Source organism: Lutra lutra, chromosome 11, assembly GCF_902655055.1.
Source record: "Lutra lutra chromosome 11, mLutLut1.2, whole genome shotgun sequence".
NCBI classification, from domain to species: domain Eukaryota; kingdom Metazoa; phylum Chordata; class Mammalia; order Carnivora; family Mustelidae; genus Lutra; species Lutra lutra.
The window spans coordinates 54,508,494-54,530,087 of NC_062288.1; the positions used below are offsets into that span (position 1 = coordinate 54,508,494).

At 39.7% G+C, this 21,594-nt stretch overlaps 1 protein-coding gene across 1 annotated transcript in view; it reads left to right on the forward strand.

Annotated features, from left to right (window-relative positions):
- The window catches only part of DNAH11 (dynein axonemal heavy chain 11), a 328,215-nt gene that overhangs the window by 100,516 nt on the left and 206,105 nt on the right, over positions 1 to 21,594 (forward strand). The window contains exons 29-30 of the mRNA XM_047694987.1: positions 9,502 to 9,651; positions 12,951 to 13,184. Coding sequence (XP_047550943.1) covers positions 9,502 to 9,651; positions 12,951 to 13,184 — 384 coding nt within the window. The remainder of the gene's footprint in view (positions 1 to 9,501; positions 9,652 to 12,950; positions 13,185 to 21,594) is intronic.

The window sequence follows — 21,594 nt, forward strand, 5'->3', positions numbered from 1 at the left end:
ACATTCAAAGAAGAATGGACAGATCGATAATTGGGTGTGAAAGTAGGCAGAATACATAAGGAGGCTGTTCACAAAAGAAGTCTTTGTAATGGCCAATAAACAGGAAAAGTTGTGTAACTCCGAAAGTCATCAGAGAAATGCAAATTAAAGCCACAAAGGAATCTGCACGAGTACTTCTGGCCAAGATGGAGTAGGAGGGGCTGGGTTTACCCACCTGCTTGAAAGAACCCAACACTTTGACAAAATATGTGAAGCGGGACCTTTTTAGACACGGGACCTGGGACATCAAAGGACAGCAGTTCATGAGAGACTTGGAACAAAAGAGGTGAGCTCTGTGCTGGTCCCCATTGTTTCCTCGAGCAAGTTTCCAGGCATCGTATAGGGAGGGAGAACTAAGCAGGATTTGGCAGGCTCCTGGAGTTGAGGGCTCAGAGCTGAGAGTCTGAGGAGGAGAAGCGAGCAAGGGTTGGCAGAGCTGAGTACCAGAGGAGAGAACTGTAGAGAGAGAACTGCAGAAACTTCTAGAGGGGCTTCTTAGAGTCTTCAGCAGGGAGAAGAATTAGCCCTGGGTTACACACTATTCCATTTCTGCCAAACTAATATTAAAAATAAGATCCGAAAGGATCACATTGTTTCCAAGTAATTTAACTGTATCCCAGAACAAAGCTCAAGAAGATAGGAATAAAAATATATTTAGTTCCAAGCAGGGTAACATTGTGATGTGTGACATACCATTAAAGATACGGAGCATCTGAAGAGGAATATGCAACCCTCAGAAAAAAGAAAGGGGGGGATAAAGAGGAACCATGCCAATCAAAATGGATACAAATGTTAGGATTCACAGACCAAAACATTAAAAGTTATAGCTGTATTTGTACGTTCAGAAAATGAAGTGGAGATATGGAAAAGATAAGAAAGTTCCATATGTGTGTATATCAGATATCCTTAAGTGGAGGAAGGGAGCCAGAAAAAATACTTGTGGATAACAGCCAAAAGATTTCTCACTTGATGAAAAGTAGACATCCGTAGATTTCAGCTCAGTGAACCGAAGCACAAGCTACAAAGAAATCTAGATCAGATCACTCCTGTTGGTCATAACCAGCGATAAAGAGATCCAGAGTTCTTCCATAAAGTCACATTATGTACAAAGGAGTAAACATAAGCATGATGAAGGGCTTTGTAAGGTAAATGAGGAAATAGGGAACCAATAGCTCTAAGAAATGGAAAGAAAAAAAATCCACCTATAATTCTTTATGCAGGGAAAATATCTTTTAAAAGTAAAGTCAAAGAGGTTTCCAGACATTCAAAAGCTGAAAGATTTCCTCACCAGCAGACTGGCAATACGAGAAATGTTAAAGGAAGTGCTTCAGGCAGAAGGAAGATGGTACCAGATGGAAACCTGGATCTACACAAAAAATTGTCATCACTGAAATGTTAACTGTGTGGCACAGGACAGGCACATCAGCCATCCATCAGAAGGCAGAAGGGTAAGAAAGAACAGAGTCTTTGAAATGCTACCTGCGCTCAAGCCCTGATTCTGTAGATGAGTGACTAGGTTACTGCTTTATTTTTCTGAACATCAGTTTCTTTGTATACCAAGCGGAGAAAACTGTAGGTACTATCTCTTTGGTTTCTGGGCAAGAAATGAAACAAAGTAGGTAAAGAAACACAAAAAGGACTTATAATGTAAAAATAAGAACAGCCCCAAATTCTTGCCCTCCATGCCTCTGTGCCCTCGTAGTAGTGTGATGGTGCCTTTTCATCCAGGCTAGAGCTTGTATCTCCGTCTGGACTGTGACAGGACTTGTTTTGGCCCAGCGGATCATTAGTAAGAGGTTTGACAAGCTCACGCCCACTAGGACGTACCCTCTTGCCCCTTCTTGGAAACCTCGGACTACAGCATCGTGAGGGAGCCCCAGCCAGCCTGCTCGAGGAACAGCACACGCCATCGCATGCTAGGAGCTGGGGAGCGAGCCCCTCCGTGAGCAAAGCTGCTGATGACCAGCCGACCACAGACACTGAGGGCACCCGGGTGAGGCAACCCGAAGGCTCACACGCAGAGTTAGAAGGAAAGAAAGTGTTGCTGTTTTAAACCCTTGGACTTTGGGGTAGTTAGTCACACTGCAGAAGCAAATTCAAGCACATTAGTGAGGTATTTACATTTACGGGCCTAACCACTTGAATAGGCATTCACCAGTCTCAAGGACTTGTACGTGCTACTGATTTTTGATGTAAGAGATTTTACTTGAGGGGCGCCTGGGTGGCTCAGTGGGTTAAAGCCTCTGCCTTCGGCTCAGGTCATGATCCCAGGGTCCTGGGATTGAGCCCCGCATCAGGCTCTCTGCTCAGCAGGGAGCGTGCTTCCCTGCCTTCCTCTCTGCCTACTTACGATCTCTGTCTGTCAAATAAATAAGTAAAATCTTAAAAAAAAAAAAAGATTTTACTTGAAATTGAGAAACAAAACAAAATTTCGAATACTAAGCCATGCAACTAGGTTTGTCTGGCTTCTCTCCATTTTGTTTTGTTTTGTTTTCCTTTGTTTTGTTGCTTTTTCTGGCTGAAGATACTTTGATAAGAGCTGTGGCATCGTTTTGACATCACTGAGGATGGGAGGACTGGTGAGAATATCATGAATTGGCGTATTTCCCCCTCTTGTCTGTTTGTCCATGGAGTTCCTCAGGCTTTGACCTGACTTGGGATTAGAAAGAGATGCCAAGATCAACCCCACCAAAAGACTAACATTAAAGAGACAAGATGAAGTAATGATAAGAATGTGGACCCAGGGACACATTCTACTCTCGCCACTGAGATCATAAATTGAGAACGACCTCTCAGGAAATCTATTTAACCGTGTCTTATAAGTATGAAAGTCAGAATACGTAATTTTCCAGCATTTTCTTTTTTCCTTGTGTGCTCAGAAGAAGTGTATACATATGTGGACCAAAAAAAGTATACAAGAATTTTCCTAGCTACTTCATTATTATTTATCATAGGTCCAACTGCAAACATCCAAATATCCCTTAACAGTAGAATGGATGAAAATGCTATGTTATGTTGCTGCAATGGAATACCACTTAGCAATGGAAAAAACCAAACTAGTGCTGTACCTAATACCATAAATAAGCCTCATGAACATAATGTTGAATTAGAGAAGGCAAACACAAAAGAGTACTTATTGTATGAAGCTACATTATGTAGAGATAGTGTCCATTTTTGAGAGGAGGGACTAGTGGCTGCCATGGGATATTAGGGGTTTTCTGGGTGCAGGTATATTCTGTTTTCTTAATTCTTGGTGGTTACAAGAGTCATGTTCACTTTATTAAAATTTATTAAGATGTACACACATGATTTTTTTTACTTCTCTCAATTTTCAAAAGGTTATTAAAAATAGCATTTGTGTTATGACTATATTTATGTAAGTTTATGTGTGCATGCTAAAGATGTTAAGAAACAGAATCAGCCCTGGTCTATATATCCAAGTTATATTTGTAAGTAGAAAGTCAAATTGCAAAGTATATATATTTTATTTTTAGTAAAAATAGATTAAGCATTACCTGTTATCTAGTATTGGCTATAATGATTTGTAAAATCTGTAACAAGCTAATTTAGTCTTTTTAGGGTTATATAAGTAATTGCATCTTCATTATTGAAAATGTGAAAAATATGGAAATAAACAGATAAAAGATCGGAATAATATACTTCTAGATGCTGTTTTTGAGTGATTATAGTTTTTAATGTGTCATATATACTTATTCAAAATTGGAATGTTCTTCTACAATATGTTTAGAATCTGTAAAATGTTTCATTATAAGAATATGCCATAATCGATTTAAACAATGTCTAGAAAGTTTTTGCAGATCTAGATTTTCAACAAAGTTGAATGTTCATTTCCCTGCACTGTCACCAATACTGAGTAATATTATCAAAAAGAAAAAGAACATTTTGGCAGATTGGCTTAAATTTTTGCTCATGTAGAAGTAACAAACGCATTTTTATCTTATTCTGGAGGATAATATCCGTAATAGACAGGACTACCTTTTGAACATTACTTACACCCATACATAATCATCATGGCTGTTACCATCATTATGAATTAATGAGTTAATGACTACAGAGGAATACAGCTTGAGGTCATCTCCATGCCAGAAGTGGTACTAGGCTTTTCTGTTTATCTCTGTTAATCAGCAGAGGCATCTTTCATAGATGGATCAAATATGAAATTAGATACGAGAATATAATAGATTATAATTAGATAGAAATTAGATTGAGAATATAATAAGAAGCTCTAGTGATTTTATTTTCCTTTGCCTTTGTTTTCTAAGTGAACATAGGGTAGACCAGCTGATGTGATTTGTGGCTGGATTGGTTTGCATGTTATGTTATAATATTACGTAAATGAGTTAATATTTTTTACTTTATTTACACATAGGTAAATAAACACTGTTAAGTAGGGAGCTCTTCCTGGCCACAGTTGCCACGTATAGGAATTCAATTACTAAGGATTGGTTAAGTGCCAATCCTTAGTAACAAAACCAAACCCAGCAACACGGTCCAAAGTTAAGATACTGCAATACATTCAATGTGAGTAAGAGCAAAAGACAGACTTCATGAAAATCACTGGGTGAATAACAAAGGAGCATCATGCCTCGTGGATAGTTTAGACCATTTGAAGTCTGTCCACGATTGGCCATCATGCAGCTGTTACTCTTCACACAGAGACAGCAAAGCATGTAGTGTGTTACCTCCTTATCCCCAGCGATGAACCATGTAACATTTTGGAGATAAACATAACTGAAGGAGGGAATTTGTGGTAAAATTGGAAACCTAGCGAAGAAATGAACATTGATCATGCTAATTGTTAAATTTGATTCAAACTTAGATGTAGTTATAGAATGCTCACTGGGAATGATGGCTCTGTACCATTTTAAAAATTCTAAATTTGCAGCCAGAGGATTTCGGTGAAAATGAACTTTTGATACAAATGAAAACAGTTATTGTGCCAAAATGGAAGAAAATGTCCCAAGGGCAATGAGGGAAATACCAACCCCCACAAAGAGAGTTTCGCATTAAAGAAGCTCTTAAAGAAATTAGATGACATTGAAAACTCCAAGGATAAAATGCTGGCAGATGATCCAGATTTTGAAAGGAGTGTGGCAATTCTTGAAGGCATAGGAAGGATGCTCACTCTGTGTCTTAAGTTCTAAGATAAGAAGAAAAACACTAATCAGACTACCCCTGATAAGTTTTCTATGAAGAAATAAAAATCATCAATATTTTTAATATTTTAAATTATACTGCCCTAAATATTTGTCGTTTTTATTTTATTTCCTTGTACTTCTGTAACCAAGAGTGAGAGGGATTTTAATGTTTTAATAAAGACTTTTAGAAGTCCAAGGACAATCATAAGTTTCCTATCAGTTATTCAGATTGTGTAGTCGTTGTTATGATCCCACACTACTGTGTGAAGCAAGGACTGCCTGTGTATCTACTCACTAATGGGTGGATGTACCTAATTGCTATAAACCGTAAACTGAGAGAATAACCGGTTTTTTTTTTTTTTGCTGCTGAACTTTTAGAAACCCATCTGAGATATGATGATGTTACTGATTTGTTTGTGATTTAAAGTGTTCAAATCCTTTCTTTTTTTTTTTTTTAAAGATTTTATTTATTTATTTGACAGACAGAGGTCACAAGTAAGCAGAGAGGCGGGGGGGGGGGGGGCGGGGAAGCAGGCTCCCCGGCAAGCAGAGAACCCATTGCGGGACTCGATCCCAGGACCCTGAGATCATGACCTGAGCTGAAGGCAGAGGCTTTAACCCATTGAGCCACCCATTGAGGCGCCCCAAAGTGTTCAAATCCTTTCTATTTCTTTAGTGAGATAAAAAACAGGGGCCTCTAAGGCACTCATTTTTCTTTTTAATCATACAAAGGCATTCTGAAGATCACACTAATAAGGAATTTTATTTTAGTGTTAAGAAACACAGAGATCTTCATAGAAATAGAACAGATTTGAGGACACCCAGGTCCACATTTGTTAAAAAACAAAGAGAAACAAAATAAGAAAAAACCCAGTTCTGTTGTCTCAGAAGCTTTAGGTGGAAGACTGGGTATGAAAACGCCCAACTTCAAACATGCCAGGGGTGACGACGCTCCAGCCCGTGGGGTTTGCATTTCCTGGTCACTGACTGAGAGACTCTGAGAGTAGAAGCTGTTTGGAAACTGTTTTCTCCCCAAAGCAATAATGTCTGAGAGTGTCTAATAGTTGAGGTCTCATTTATCCTGCAGCTTTCACCTGAATATTATTTAGGTCCATTACATAGTAGAAGCCATTAAACATCTGTGCACTTCCTGGCCACTTCAGCTGTGACAGTGAATTGTTAGATTATTGGAGATACTTTCTGTGTGTAAATGTCCACTGGGTAATGTACGGGGATGGAGGAGAATATGATCACCGAAGCTGTGATCATCAGCTCTTGCTCTGTCTACCTTCAAAGTAAGTGAGAGTCTCAAAAACTCATCTATTTTCAACTCTGATTTCTAGCTGCGATTTTCTTTAGTACTAAAACTGCAAATACAGCACAAATGGTGAGGCCCAAAGCTTCAAAGATTAAATCAACCTTAAGGAGTTCCTTACCAATATTAGTTTAGGCCTTGTCATGCGGGAAATTGAGGCAGGTTGGTGTTGTTCCTAGAAGCTGCTCTTGAGATAGTTCTGAAGTCCGGTTAAACTGTATTTCAAGAAAAACTCATTATGGGGACGGCATCTATACGCTGCTAGTAAATGCTGTGTAGCTTTCAATCATCTTCTGGCTCTCAGCACCTTTCTTTTCTGTTGAGGTGCGCAGTTTACATAACCTAGAATTAAGCATTGTAAGGGACAAAGTTCATTGTATGTATGGACCACATCGTCTTTATCCATTCCTCTGTTGAAATGCATCTCGGCTCCTTCCACAGTTTGGCCACTGTGGACATCGCGGCTATGAACATTGGGGTGCAGGTGCCCTTTTCTTTATCTTTGGGGTAAATACCTGGTAGTGCGATTGCTGGGCCGTAGGGTAGCTCTATTTTTTAATGTCCTGAGGAACCCCGTACTGTTTTCCAAAATGGCTGCACCAACTTGCGTTCCCACCAACAGTGTAGGAGGGTTTCCCTTTCTCTACATCCTCTCCAACACTTGTTGTTTCCTGTCTTGTTAATTTTAGCCATTCTGACTGGTGTGAGGTGGTATCTCACTATGGTTTTTGATTTGTATTTCCCTGATGGGTACTGATGTTGAATATTTTTTCATGTGTCTGTTGGCCATTTTTGCTGCCTTTGGAGGGGTGTCTGTTCATGTGCTCTGCCCATTTATTGATTAGTTTTGATTGCTCATCTAGGTATTTCAGTATTTGTTGACAGAAAAAAAATCAGTGTATGCCATTCATTTATAAGTTAATCGGAGATGAAATTGCTAAAAACAATTTAGTATACAATTCAGTGGCATTTTGTGCACTCATGGTGTTGTGCAAACATCATCTCTATCTAGTTCCAAAATATTTCCGTCACCCCAAAATAAAACCCCATGCCCATCAGGCAGTCACTTGGCATTCCCTACTCCCTCTAGCCCCCAGCAACCACCAATGTGCTTTCTGTCTCTAGGGATTTCCCTGTTCTGGACATTTCATCTAAATGGAATCATACAATATTTGGTCTTTCATTTAGCATCATGTTTCCCAGGTTCATCCGTGTCCCATGTATCAGTACTTCATTTTTGTGTCTGGACAACATCCCATTGTCTGTATGTGCCTCATTGTGTCCAGTTATATACATCATTGGACATTGGGGTTGGTTCCACCTTTTGGCTCTTGGGAATAAGACTGCCGTAAACGCTTGTGTACAAGGATGTGAACACTTGTATACAGGTACCTGTTTTAAAATATTTTGAGTATATACCTAGGAGGGGAATTGCTGGGTCTTAATTGTATGTTTAACTTTTTGAGGAACACCCAAGTGTTTTCCACTCACAGTGTTTATTTGTACCTTTTGTAAGGAGGGACCTCTTCTTCCCATTCTTGATACTGCCTCAGGTGTACTCTCTGCCACTCACTGTACCCCAGAAGAGGTCAAGTGGCTCACCCGATTGTTGTCCTTGTGAGTCTGCCTTCAGAATGCTCGCTTTCCTCCCCTTTCCTCCTGACAGCACCTCTAGGTGGGGAGCCCTGTTCTGGTCTGTGCTGATAGGCCTACATGGACAAGTGTGGTTCTTCCGGTACTCCGAATTCCAGTTAGGCTTTAGTCTCCAAATTGGCCTCTGGCTAAACAAATGCTGATCTGTGTCTTTTAATTTGGTTTTATTTTTCAAATAGTCTGGCACCTATAGTGGAGTTCAGTATGTTATTGGGGATTCCTTTGGAGATAACCACGATCTAAGGTATCAAAGTTAATGATGGCAGAAGAATTTGAACTTCATAGATAGGGCCTGGATTTGGAGACCTAACATCTAAAAGCCACTTAGTTTGAGCATTGTCAGCCTGACAAAGTCATCTAGCATTTTAGCTTCAGTTTCCTTGTCAATAAAGATGGGGGAATCTTTCTTTTTGTAATAGATATGTCATAGAGTACACTTAAGTATCAAGGCAAGCGTGCACCAACATAAGACCCAACACAAGACTAAGGTTGTATGTAACGTAAATTTCCCTTTCAAATATTTGAACACAGCTTTCCTGTAGTAAATGATTTCTATAGCTTAAGAATATATCTGAACTTTAGAAACTCAACCATAAAATTCCCAGCAGGGTGATTGCTACAGGTATATGGCGCAGACAGGGAAGTTGGTGAGTGTCTAATCTCCAAGTAAAATGGTAAGCATTGACCACCTAACATCTGATAATCCAGCCAGAGTGCCTGGCCACTTCTCCATCAAGGCCCATTCATTCACTCATCCATTTTTAAAGATTTATTTATTGAGTGTGTGCATGACCCAGGGGGGAGCAAGGGGCAGAGGGAGAGAATCTCAAGCAGACTCGGAGCTGAGCATGAAATCCCACATGAGGCTTCATCTCTGAGCCCTGAGACGGTGACCTGAGCTGAAATTAAGAGTCGGTTACCCAACCGACTGAGCCACCCAGGTGCCCCCATCAAGGTCATTTTAAACTCTGGAATTTAAGAAGTGATAGCTATTTTGAAGAAAAACATTTTGAGAAAACTCTGATTACATAAAGAAAATTGCATGAACTCCCGTGGCATCCTTACTAGGTTACCCGAATAGATCTCCAATAAAAAAAATGCTCTTATCGGGCGCCTGGGTGGCTCAGTGGGTTAAGCCGCTGCCTTCGGCTCAGGTCATGATCTCAGGGTCCTGGGATCGAGTCCCACGTCGGGCTCTCTGCTCAGCAAGAAGCCTGCTTCCCTCTCTCTCTCTCTCTGTCTGCCTCTCCGTCTACTTGTGATCTCTCTCTCTGTCAAATAAATAAATAAAAAATCTTAAAAAAAAAATGCTCTTATCTTTCCAAATGATCATAGGTGACACGTCACCTTGCCAAACTCTTCGACAGCATTACAGATCTGCAGTTTGAAGAGGGTCACGATGTGTCCACCCACAGAGCGATCGGAATGTACAGCAAAGAAAAGGAATACGTCCCGTTCCAAGCCGAGTGCGAATGCACAGGCCACGTAAGATTTGATGATGAGGTTTTCTGTGCCGTGAGAGTATTTTCAGGGTAATTTTTAAAGGATGAATTGAACAAGAAAAAAAACAGCTGCGGTCACATCAGGCCCTGGTTGATTTGGAGATCAGAGCTTCCTGTTTGGCCACCACCGATGTGACCCCTCTGCTTCCCAGTTCCTGCTCACATGGCTTCAGCGCCCCACAGGCCGTCAGAAAGGCTAGTGGCCGAGCTTGTTAGGAAGGATCATCACGGGTTGAGTGAGTGGACCCCGGAAGGAGAAGCAGGTGCAAGCCCCGTGACAGGGTCTCGCACAAAGCTTGCTGGTTCCACCACTGAGAGTTGGGGTGAAGTAGTGCCTTGCAGGAACACGCATGTTTTAAAGAGTCATGTGGTTAAGGAATGTGATGTGAATATTCATAATGGCTGCTCATAAATAAGTGGATGGAGTCTCCCACACTGATGTCCTGTTCTGTAACTACCACGTGCTCCGACAGTTAGGTTAGCATATTTGCTCCTCGCACAGCTGGATACCTTAAAAATATGCTTAATGGTCACTGGCGAGAATGGCTCATGACGATTTATGAAAGAGCTCTTGGTGTTCCCAGATGATGTAGAGGAATCGCATCTTTTTATGATGATGCTTGTGCAGCTTGAGTTAATCCATGGAGTCACTGAGACAGTGGCCTCCATTCCAGAGCTGTTTGGGTTGTGGTGGTGTTCCTTAAAATGTCCCTTGCAGAAATGCAATGCCAAGCTGCTGCTTTTTTTTTTTTTTTTAAACAGGGGTTTTCTTCATTTCTCTCTGCTGCTTTTTAATATTATACCAAGAAATCCTGCCAAATGAAGGGAAAGCAGATGGCGGAATACTTTGATTAAAATATATTTTTTGATCTCTTGGGCTCTTTAGGATATTATTACAGTGATTAGAAAAAGTCACCATAAACTATCTTGACAAAAGTGTGTTGCTGCCTGCTCTCTGCCCGGCAGGCTGCGAGCCGATTGGCATAGTGCCCAGAAGGAGGACAGTCCACTTGACGAATGTGGTTGTCACTCGCGGGAACCTTTGGTACAGAGTGTTTTCACAGAGCTCTCATTAGTTCTCTGTAAGCAGTTTTGGCCAGAGACTCAAGCATACACTACGCTGATCCTCTAAGTGCCTTTGTTTGATAAAAGATGCTTTTCCGTAAGGTCTTCCCCCCCTCCTGCACTTTGATGATTGGTTTCTCCCAATGTAGACTGTATTTTGTTTGAGGAGTGTTGATTGAATACCCACCATGTACCAGATGCTGGGTTAATCTTCTGGGGATCCAGAGATGAGTAAGACATGGTCCCTGTCTTTGAGGAGCTCGTGGGCTCCCTGAAGAAATGGATAGTTGGCAATAATGCGAAGTGGTAATCGTTGTTAAAGAGGGTTGGGCAGAAGCTGAAGAAACACCAGCACGGGAAGGGATCAAACAACATCTCATCAGAGCTTAGTTCTCAGATCACTCTGAGCTAAGTAGCCATTGTTGGCACAGTCATTTGAACATGAGATGATCCATGAGTCTATATGTGTGTTTGGTCTTCCCAGATGGACTGGAAGGTTCTGGAGAGAAGGTGGCTATATTGAGGGTAGGAATCCCAGAGTATTTGGGAAATGCTCAAATGATGTATGATTTCCTGAAGGAACTAGTTGCTGGGTGACACCAAGGGTTGTGACTTAGTGACTTAAAGTAGTGATGGGACTAAAGTAGTGATGGGATCACAGACCTTGAACTTAGACATGCAAACAAAACCCAGTTACAGAGTCAGAAGTGAAGGCTTTGGGGAAGATGGAACCCATTGCCAGGGCAGTGCCACCTTTTTCATCCGGTAGGGAAGACTGTCAGCTCATTAACTACACAGTACTCCTTCCCAGTTCTCCAGAGAAAGATCCTAGGAATGAATGTTTCTGCCATTTTCACAGACAGAGGAGGAATAAAGTATTTTGCTTTTTTTAAAAAAAGATTTTATGTATTTATTTGACAGAGAGAGAATGAGAATGAATGTGAGCGGGGGTGAGGAGCAGAGGGGGAGGGAAAGTGGGGGAAAGAATTTCAAGCAGAGCCCATGCTGAGAGCAGAACTGGATGAGGGACTCGATCTCACGACCCCTGAGACCATGACCTGAGCTGAAACCAAGAGTTGGACACTCAAATGACTGAGCCACCCAGGCACCCCCGGACTAAACAGTTTCAACATCTTCACGATCTTTTATGGTCCTTGGAATTGATTTATTATTTATTTATTTATTAATATATATTAATATTATTATTTATTTATTAATATCATTTTTTATTGCTGAGGTCAACTACTTGTGAATATTGTACGTATCCTTTTTGTTAGGTAGTATCATTCCATGGCAACAGATATATGGGTAAATACAATAAAGCATATTTGAATAGGTTAGAAAATGGGTTAAGATAAATTTGTGGGGGCAGAATAAACTTGCATTTAAAAAAAAGATTAACTTTCACAAGTCAGCAGTTGTCTTATCTCTTATACTCTCCTGCTGTCTAATTTTTGACAAGTGTGAAGATGAGAACCAGTAGGGAATATAATTAAGACACTTGCTGGAAACACTTTGTCTTAAGACTAAGAACGAGGAAGATTTCAGAGAAGAGTTTTCAGTATATTTAAAAATGATCAAAAACACATTTTTAAAACAATCTACCATTATCCCCAGAGCTCTAGAATATTATTCTAGCATATGCCTCTATCTAGTAGATGGCTGTGATTGTTGGTTTCTCAGAACACTGTGCATCACCACAGGGGATCTTAGTCCAGCACCCTCTTGCCTTCGGATGTGAAAAATCAGTAATTGAGAATATCTCCTCTGTTGAGGCTGCAAAAATTTATCAGCCGTCCTGTAGGTGGAGTAACTTGAGCGCTATCCTGGGAGAAGACACGTTCAATGGGCTTCATCCACTGTTGTTCACCTTATCCTCTGAGTTAAACTTCCTCTAGTTTTCTACCTGGATTTAAAATAAATCCGGGGCTCCTGGGTGGCTCAGTTGGTTAAGCGTCTGACTCTTGATTTCGGCTCAGGTCATGATTTCAGGGTGGTGAGATCGAGCCCTGCATCCAGCTTGAGATTCTCTTCCTCTTCCCCTCCCCCCATTCATGCTCATGTGCGCTCTCTCCATCTCAAAATAAATAAATAAATCTGGAAAAGAAATCCATGTAAGGCCTCTCTCTCTGCATGGCTTTTAAGCCCGTGGAGGGATGGAATTCTCTCTCTTCCACAGTTAAGCCTGTGCTAAATCATTTTAATTTGCTTCAAAAGGTGGAAACATGGCTCCTGCGACTTGAAGAGACCATGCAAGGAACAGTGCGACATTCCATCACAGAAGCCATAGCAGCCTACGAGGAAAAACCTAGGGAGTTGTGGATCTTGGATTTCCCGGCACAAGTTGCTCTAACAGGCTCACAGATCTGGTGGACGACAGATGTTGTAATAGCCTTCAGTAGACTGGAGGAAGGCTATGAAACGGCCCTCAAGGATTTCCATAAAAAACAGGTATTTTATAGGTGCGGGCTTTTGAGGCTTGAGGGCACTTGAGGAGGTAAGCGTTCATTCCTCCATCATTTAGGGAGTGTTGTCTGTGTGCCAGGCGCTATGATAGAACTATTTCAGCAATCAGTGGTTTGATTTTTCTTTTTCTAGCTTTGTGTCATCCTTCTGGTTGGCTACACGGGTTAAAAAAAAAAAAAATCACGTCACTCATCTCCCAAGTCTCTAGTGTATCACATGTACTCAGATACCGTGCCTATTTCTGTCCTTCTGTGTAAGACTCTCCATCTAGGCTAATGGAGTATTTATTACAAAATATGTACATGATTTGCATGACTCAGAGAGATGGAGGGCTCTTCGGCAAAGACAGATGTTTTCATGTATTTTGGGTTTTGGTTAATTACAGATCACAGATGAGCAGTTTTGGAAAATGGTCTATTTCGAATTCCATTTTATTCACCCTGCTTCCTCTGGGATCGCTCCGTGAGCCTCCCGTCTTAAGGTGTGCTCCTGGTTGTGGAATTGTTTAGAGATTCGGCCTTTTTATTGGCTTTTAGATTAAGAGGATATTAGGCTGGAAAGATATTTAAATATTAGTGTTTACTTTTGTTTTCAGTGGCTGAAGTGTGAATCCAGAGACATTAAGCAGTTTTCCCAATGTTGTACAATTTTAAGTAGCACTGGCAGGACTAGCAGAATTCAGAATGCTCTCCACTGCTTTCTATTGCCTGTCCTCTTAGCACTACTTTAAATTCAGTCCCCGAAAAATGAAATAGGTGCAGAGGGTGAAGGATATTTGGATCATTAACGTATTCAGCAATTTGACGTTTTAGAGTGTTTTGATTATTTCTTTTAATTTTGCTTGAATCTTGAGTGGAGATCACATGACTTACTGATGTTACTAAAGAAGTCTTTATATTACTTACTTTTGGAGAGAAATAGATTCTTGATGCGCGTCTTTAGGAAAAGGAGACGTTGGTTTATATTGAGTAGGCTTTAGGTTATTGGATTGGATTTTCAAAAGTGACTGGTTTCCTCCTAGGACAATAGCTCTATAATTCTAGTCAGCACCACTTGGGTGAGGAAGCTAAGTAGGTGATTTTTTTTTTCATGGGCATTAACAGCTAATTAAATTGCAATTATATTACAGTTTTATAAAAATAAGTTTCTGGTTAGTTAATTTATTGATATCTCTGCCTTTATTAAAAGTACTTTCATTATCTATTGAAGAAAGGATTCTTTTAAAAAAAAAGTTTTAACATCCTCTCTTAAATTTCAGCTATTATCAATAATTGCTGAAACTTAAATTTTTCAGCCTACGTATGCCTACTTTATTTTTCCCTGGCTTCAATCAATTATCTCTTTGATTACAAGATACCATTTTGTGTGATAATTAAATACTTAATTGCTTAAAACAGTAAATTATATGTTGTGGATATTTCTTCTATCAATTTTATTTTCAGTATCATGATTTCTTTATTAACGTGTGTTATGAAAGATTTAGAAAAAGAAAGTACAGATTGAGAAAGAAAAAAGGGAAAATAATTTTTAGAAAACACCCATAGCCCTATAGCTTTTCTTCCCACAGGTGACCATTGATGACATTTTGGCATATAGATGTCAAAAATTTTCCTCTTTTTTTTGTAAATGTGTAGACAGATCAGTCTGTCTATCTCTAAATATATGTCATTGTGTAGCTATTGACATAAACGTGTACTTGTGCTGTTATCTGTTGATGTATCTAAATATACATAGAAAAAATATTTATATTTAATACATTTTGTTACTTTTTTTCACTCAATGTTATCTACCATTTTCCTTGCTATAAATATATATCAAGTTGACAAATAGAGTGATCGAATATGGGTATGCCAGAATTTATTTCCTCCCTTCTCTAGGTTTGCTCTGATCATCTGAGGGCTCGTCCAGCCCTTTTGTAGGTTCTGTAGGTCCAGCAGCGAAGTTCTTAATTTCATGGTGCTTATGTTCTGGTCAACTGTTACTAGATCTTACCTCTTCCTCACAAGGACTGTGGAAATTCTTATTCTGATCTCCACTTCCTATTTTACATGCTGCTGTTTAATGTCCTTTTTTTTTTTTTTTAAGATTTTGTGTATTTACTTTTAGAGAGAAAGTGTCTACAGGGGGAGGAGTGGAGGCAGAGAATCTCAAGCAGACTCTGTGCTGAGCATGGAGCTCAATTTGGGGCTCGATCTCACCACCCTGAGATCACGACCTGAGTGAAACCAAGAGTGAAACACTTAACTGACTGAGCCACCCAGGCATCCCTAATTTAATTGTTTTTAAATCAACCATTAATTGGGTTATTTAAATCTTTGATGTACCAACATATTAAGCTATGACTTTGCTTATTTTTTTTTACTCCATTTCTTATTTTAAAATCCAATTCCCTTCTTCCTGTAGTGTATCTTTTAGTGATTTGTGCAGTGACGATAATGTCCTACTTATGGAGGACATTTTCTGATCCTTGTCTTTTGACTTCCTTCTTGACAGTTAAGGCCTAAAATTCTAAGTTGAGAATAATTTTTTTTCAGAACTTTAAAAAATATTCTGTTACCTTATGGCCCTCATTGTTGCTATAAACTTTTGGGTCATATTATTTTTCCTTCATGTTAATTGCAGGAACATTTGGTCTTTGGTCTTTGGCTGCTTTTGTGATTTTTTTGTTTCTGTGGTTGTGATGTTTTCTTCTAATGTATCTACCTGTACATTTTTTTTCTCCTGCTATTAAAATTTAACCTGCTTAGGACTCTGAGAACTTCTTGAATCTTTGGTTACATGTCTGTCTTCAATTTTGGAAAATTCCCCTCCATTTTTTCTTTAATTGATGCCTTTCTTCCATTTGCTCTAATTTCATCATTTAGAATTTTATCTGCTATATGTTGAACCTTCTCATGCTCTCTGTCTTTCAACCTCTATCTCATATTTTCAAACTCTCCATTTTTTGGTGCCGTAATTTAGGTAGTTATTTTAATAGTTTATTTATTATTGAATAATCTCTACACCCAACATGGGGCTCGAATGCACAACCCTAAGATCTAGATTTGCATGTTCTACTGACTGAGCCAGCCAGGTGCCCCTTACTTGACTTGTTGAATACATTTTCCACGTCACTAACTTGTTTTTCATAGAGGATAGTGATTAAGAAAGAAGTATCAAGATTCATATTATATAGGTTCAGATGTCAACTCTACCATTGGTTCATTAGCTGTGCTGCCTTGGGCAACTTATTTAATAATTTTGTGCTTTGGTGTTAAAATCTGTAAAGCAGTAATATTAATAGTACCTGTATTATAATATTGTTAGGACTAAATTAGTTAATATATTTAAAACACGATTTTAGAGTGCTTGACCCAGGGATGCCTGGGTGACTCAGTTGGTTAAGTGGGCAACTCTTGATTTTGTGTTAGTCATTGTTGCTGTCACCAAAATGACATAACATTGGTGTCTAATGTGATGCATAGTTAATTTATTCCCCCCCATAATTTATCGTAAAATTTTAATACAGACAACGAAATCGAATTGTACAATGATGTGCAAACCTAACACCAGGATTCTACGATTAATATTTTATTTTCTTTATCACATTATCTGTGCTTTATCCCCGGCTCTATAGTTCCCTCAGTCCACCTTATATTTACAACTCATTGCAGATGAGTTGTAATTGCAGGTGCCAGTAATCTTTACCTGTAAATATTTCAGTATAAATACTAATTTCATCAGTTTTGATTATTGTACCTCTAATTTCCCAAAGTTCTTTTTGGTTCTTGAAAAATCAGTTTATGTTGACTTACCTATCTCTCTTTATGATGACTCATCTCTTCATTATGGTTTTTATTTTTTATCTCAATTCTTTGAAAGAGATATTTTTTTTCTTTAAAGATTTTATTTATTTGACAGAGATCACAAGTAGGCAGAGAGGCAGGCAGAGAGAGAGGGGGAAGCAGGCTCCCCGCCGAGCAGAGAGCCTGATGCGGAGCTCGATCCCAGGACCCTGAGATCGTGACCTGAGCCCAAGGGAGAGGCTTAACCCACTGAGCCACCCAGGTGCCCCGAAAGAGACATTTTTAATAATCTCATCTAGACTGTTCTAATGCTAGTTCTTTTAAGGCTGGTTCTTCTGTTAAACTGAATCTGGTTTTTTGTGTATTCATTTTTAAATTTGAACTAGGTGTGTGTTCTCTGTAGGCATTCTGTGTGCCCTGGAGAAAGTGTGCATGCCTGTAGTGTGTTTCTCTTCTTTGCTTCTAGGTCTCCACAGGTTTTGTGGATGCTGGATTAATTTTGTGGTTGATAACTCAGTTGAGGATTTCCAGATCATGTGGCATGGGCTTAAGGTTTTGTTATCTCTGAAGGGACTTTTTTTTTCCCCTCTCCAAGGGCTTTCATCTTGCCTCTCTGAGCAGGTGGGTAGAATTTTTCTAGAGCTCTGTATTAGGCCGTGTAAGACTCAGAGAATCTCAGCTACATATCAGCATCTCAGTTCCAACTCACGGGCTTGCTCAGGGAGTATGAGAGGCAGGAGACAGAAATGTTGTGTTTCCGGGTGGCAGTTTGAACTCAGTCTCCAGATGTTTGAATCTGTCCCCAAATCCTATGTTAGGTTGTCATGACATTTGCTACTTTTCTGGCTTGGAGGTACACTGCCGGCATCAGGGACTATCACACACTCCCTCCCACCTCCTCCTCCTCCTCCTATCCCCTCTCTCCTTCCACCTCTCTCGTTTTTGCTATGGACTTTGCACATGGGTATATTTTTGCTTTGTGTGTGTTTTAATGAAGGAGTTGCCCATTTGGCTTAATCTAGTACATTGCAGAATGTCGTTTATTACTACTGCTTAATATTGGTGATTAGGTTGGTTTTTGATTTTTGGCTATCATTACTAGTACTGCAGCAAACAGCCGTGTATATACATACATACAGATTGTGTATATTTTTCTTTATTTTTTCAGGATAAACTTCCAGAAGTAAGATTGCTAGGTCAATGAGTGTACCTCTTTTAAGACTTGTGGAACATTTTGGAAATTTATCTTCCCATTCTCAGTATATGAGATATATCCACTCTCTCCCCTGTTGGCAACAATGGATTGTTTTTATTCTTACAGCTAAAGTTCTTCATATTCCAAGAGCTTCCACATATTCCACTAATTAACAGAATTTAGGGGTTTTTTTTTCTCCTTAAAGTTTTCCATTCTGTTCAAGAGTTATGTAATGCTTCCTTTTCATGTTGGATGAGAAGCAGACAACGAGGAAGGTTTATGAAGAAGGCATTTATCTGCTTAATTATGAAACACTTTTAGCACAAATTGAAATGTTTGACAGACCACCCAACAGATGCCTTCAGTACAGTGTTTTAATTTTGTAACTGATACTAATATGCATATTAGAGAATCTAACATTTGAATACTGTTGAAACCTCAGTGTGGTTCATGAGAAGTGTGTGCATCTAAGTTGAAACCCCTTTAGTGTGCTCTCTTCAAAAATGGATGTAACCATCTGCTGGAATTTGTTTTTAATTAAAATTACGCTAATACTGTGAGCAATTTTTAAAGTGAAACTTTAGTCCTTTAAAATCGCTCCATTTTAAATTGAGATCAGAGTTGGCTATAATTGATGATCTACCTGCCTAAGTAATTATTTTAAATTCTTTGTTTCCTTTTATGTAAGATAATGTTGGGATTAAAGGCAAAGATACTGCATTTTGGATGTATATTCCTACTATCAATCTAATAAATTCAGTCATTCAGATTTGAGGGATCTTTGGCAAAAGTACTTTGTTCTGGAGGCTTGGGATCTGGTAAGAAGGATTTTCTACTCTTTCTTTACTTTTAATCTGTGTGAAAATCATCAAAAAAGAGATGGGAACATTTTGGACTTGAAAAGCTTAGTTGCTACCGTGCTGGGACATGACCCAGAGCACTCCCAGTAATTCAAGATAAGCAATATAAAATCATTCATCATCCCTCCCCAGGATGAAGAAATACATATAAGAAAAAGACTCTAATTTTGCTTCTTAGGGCCAGTGTTTGGCCTCACTTTTAGTCATTGAGAGATTCTTTCAAAACCAGTTGGATCCAATGTTGATAGTATTCCTTATCCCAACTTTATTGCATGAGTAGGAAAGCCTATGAAGCCTGAAGCTACCCAGTGTATACTGAACACACAATTTATTCTTCTTGCCTCTCTAGAAAAGCATGATCTGATAACCTCTTTTTTTTGTAACGTAGCAGGAACCCATATTGGTGGAGCACATACTCTTTACCTCCCCTCTCATCTATTAAAAGAAAAATTTCCAGGGAGGGAGACAAACCATAAGTGACTCTTAATCTCACAAAACAAACTGAGGGTTGATGGGGGGAGGGGGTTGGGAGAGGGGGGTGGGGTTATGGATATTGGGGAGGGTGTGTGCTATGGTGAGTGCTGTGAAGTATGTAAACCTGGCGATTCGCAGACCTGTACCCCTGGGGATAAAAATACATGTTTATAAAGCTGTAAAAAAAAAAAAAAAAGAAAAAAGAAAGGATGAATACCCAAGTTTTGTAGCAACATGGACGGGACTGGAAGAGATTATGCTGAGTGAAATAAGTCAAGCAGAGAGAGTCAATTATCATATGGTTTCACTTATTTGTGGAGCATAACAAATAGCATGGAGGACAAGGGGAGATGGAGAGGAGAAGGGAGTTGAGGGAAATTGGAAGGGGAGGTGAACCATGAGAGACTATGGACTCTGAAAAACGATCTGAGAATTTTGAAGGGGTGGGGGGTGGGAGGTTGGGGGCACCAGGTGGTGGGTATTGTAGAGGGCACGGATTGCATGGAGCACTGGGTGTGGTGCAAAAATAATGAATACTGTTATGCTGAAAAAATAAAAAATTAAAAAAAAAATTTCCATAATTTACCAATTTAGCAGGCTTTTACTGAGTGATTCATGAATCAGGCATCATCTAGTCTAACAGAGGCACCAAAATGCTGATAAAGCAAGGGATTTTTATAGTCCAAGTGAGCAGGCACAAGGAAATTATACTGGGCATCTGCTGATTGGTAAAATCAGGTTTCCCTTCCTCAAATGGAGCAAAGGGACATCTTGGAGCTGCGGCAGGTCTCTTGTATGGAGCAGGCAGGTGCTGGCTGCTTGCCCTAGGCCTGCCTTTCTGGGGAAGCTGAGCCTAGAAATTAAGTTCTGGTTTGCTGACCCAGGACGAGGCCTGAGTGACTTCATCTTGGGTTTCATCTGGTTACTTTCACGCAGCCAGAATTTTACTGAATAACCAGCAAGCCATAAAAAAAAAATCGTATCCTATCTGGATACACTAAACCAGTTACTTTGAGGAATGCCTAGAAGTGGACAGCAGATGAGATTGGTTATTGAGAGCGGAGAAAACCTGAGGTGAAACAAGAGGCTATTATAACAGGAAGCCTGTTTGATCCAATGAAGTTGGAACTTGTCATTGGAAATGACAAACTCAGATTCAATAACTAAAAGATAAGTGGGGTCCAGGGCAGCGTTAAGGAGTAAGAAGAGACAGACAGTTGGAACCACTTCTGCCTTCTGTATATCCCAAGAGATTGTCAGTGGGTGTGTTTGCTCCCAGGAAGAAATCCTGAGAAGTGCTTCATAAATACTGTGAGATGTCTGTCAAGGACTTTTGCTATGACTACATCTTGACCCTAGATTTCTAGTTGGGCAACTTTTTCTTTGAAGGATGGGATAGAAATACTTTAATTTCTTTGGGCTGTATAGTTTCTTTCACATCTGCTCATTTCTGCTGTTGCAGTAGGGAAGAAGCCATAGGCAATTTTTAAATGAAGAGCCATGGCAAGGTTCCAATAAAACTTTATTTATAAAAACCAGTAGGGATCCAGATTTGATCTGGTGGCCTGTGGTTTGCCAATCCCTGTTCTAGAAAAAGCAGCAGAACAGATCCTGAGGTAACTCAAGAACTCCACAGTGACATATGTAAGAGAAGATTTATTGCCCATATATGCCATGTGGGTCCAGTCTGAGCCATAAATCCAAGAACTGTTTCCTTAAACAGACCATAACAGCAAAATTTTTAAAAGATTTTATTTATTGGTCAGAGAGAAAGCGCCCAAGCAGGGGGAGGAGGAGGCAGGGGGAGAAGCTGACTCTCTGCTGAGTAGGGAGCCCAGGATCCAGGTATCATGGCCTGAGCCCAAGGCAGATGCTTGACTGACTGAGCCACCCAGGGATCCACATAACAACAAATTTTTGTAGTTAAGAGGAGAAAGAAAAAGAAAGTCGAGTTTGGGGAGAGAGGGAAAAAGATCACGAAAGGAACCGTAACTTCCTATGAGAAGAGATTTTAAAAAGATCATGTAATACTATGTGTGACTTAATGTTTAGCATAAAAATTTAAAATAAAATTTAAAATA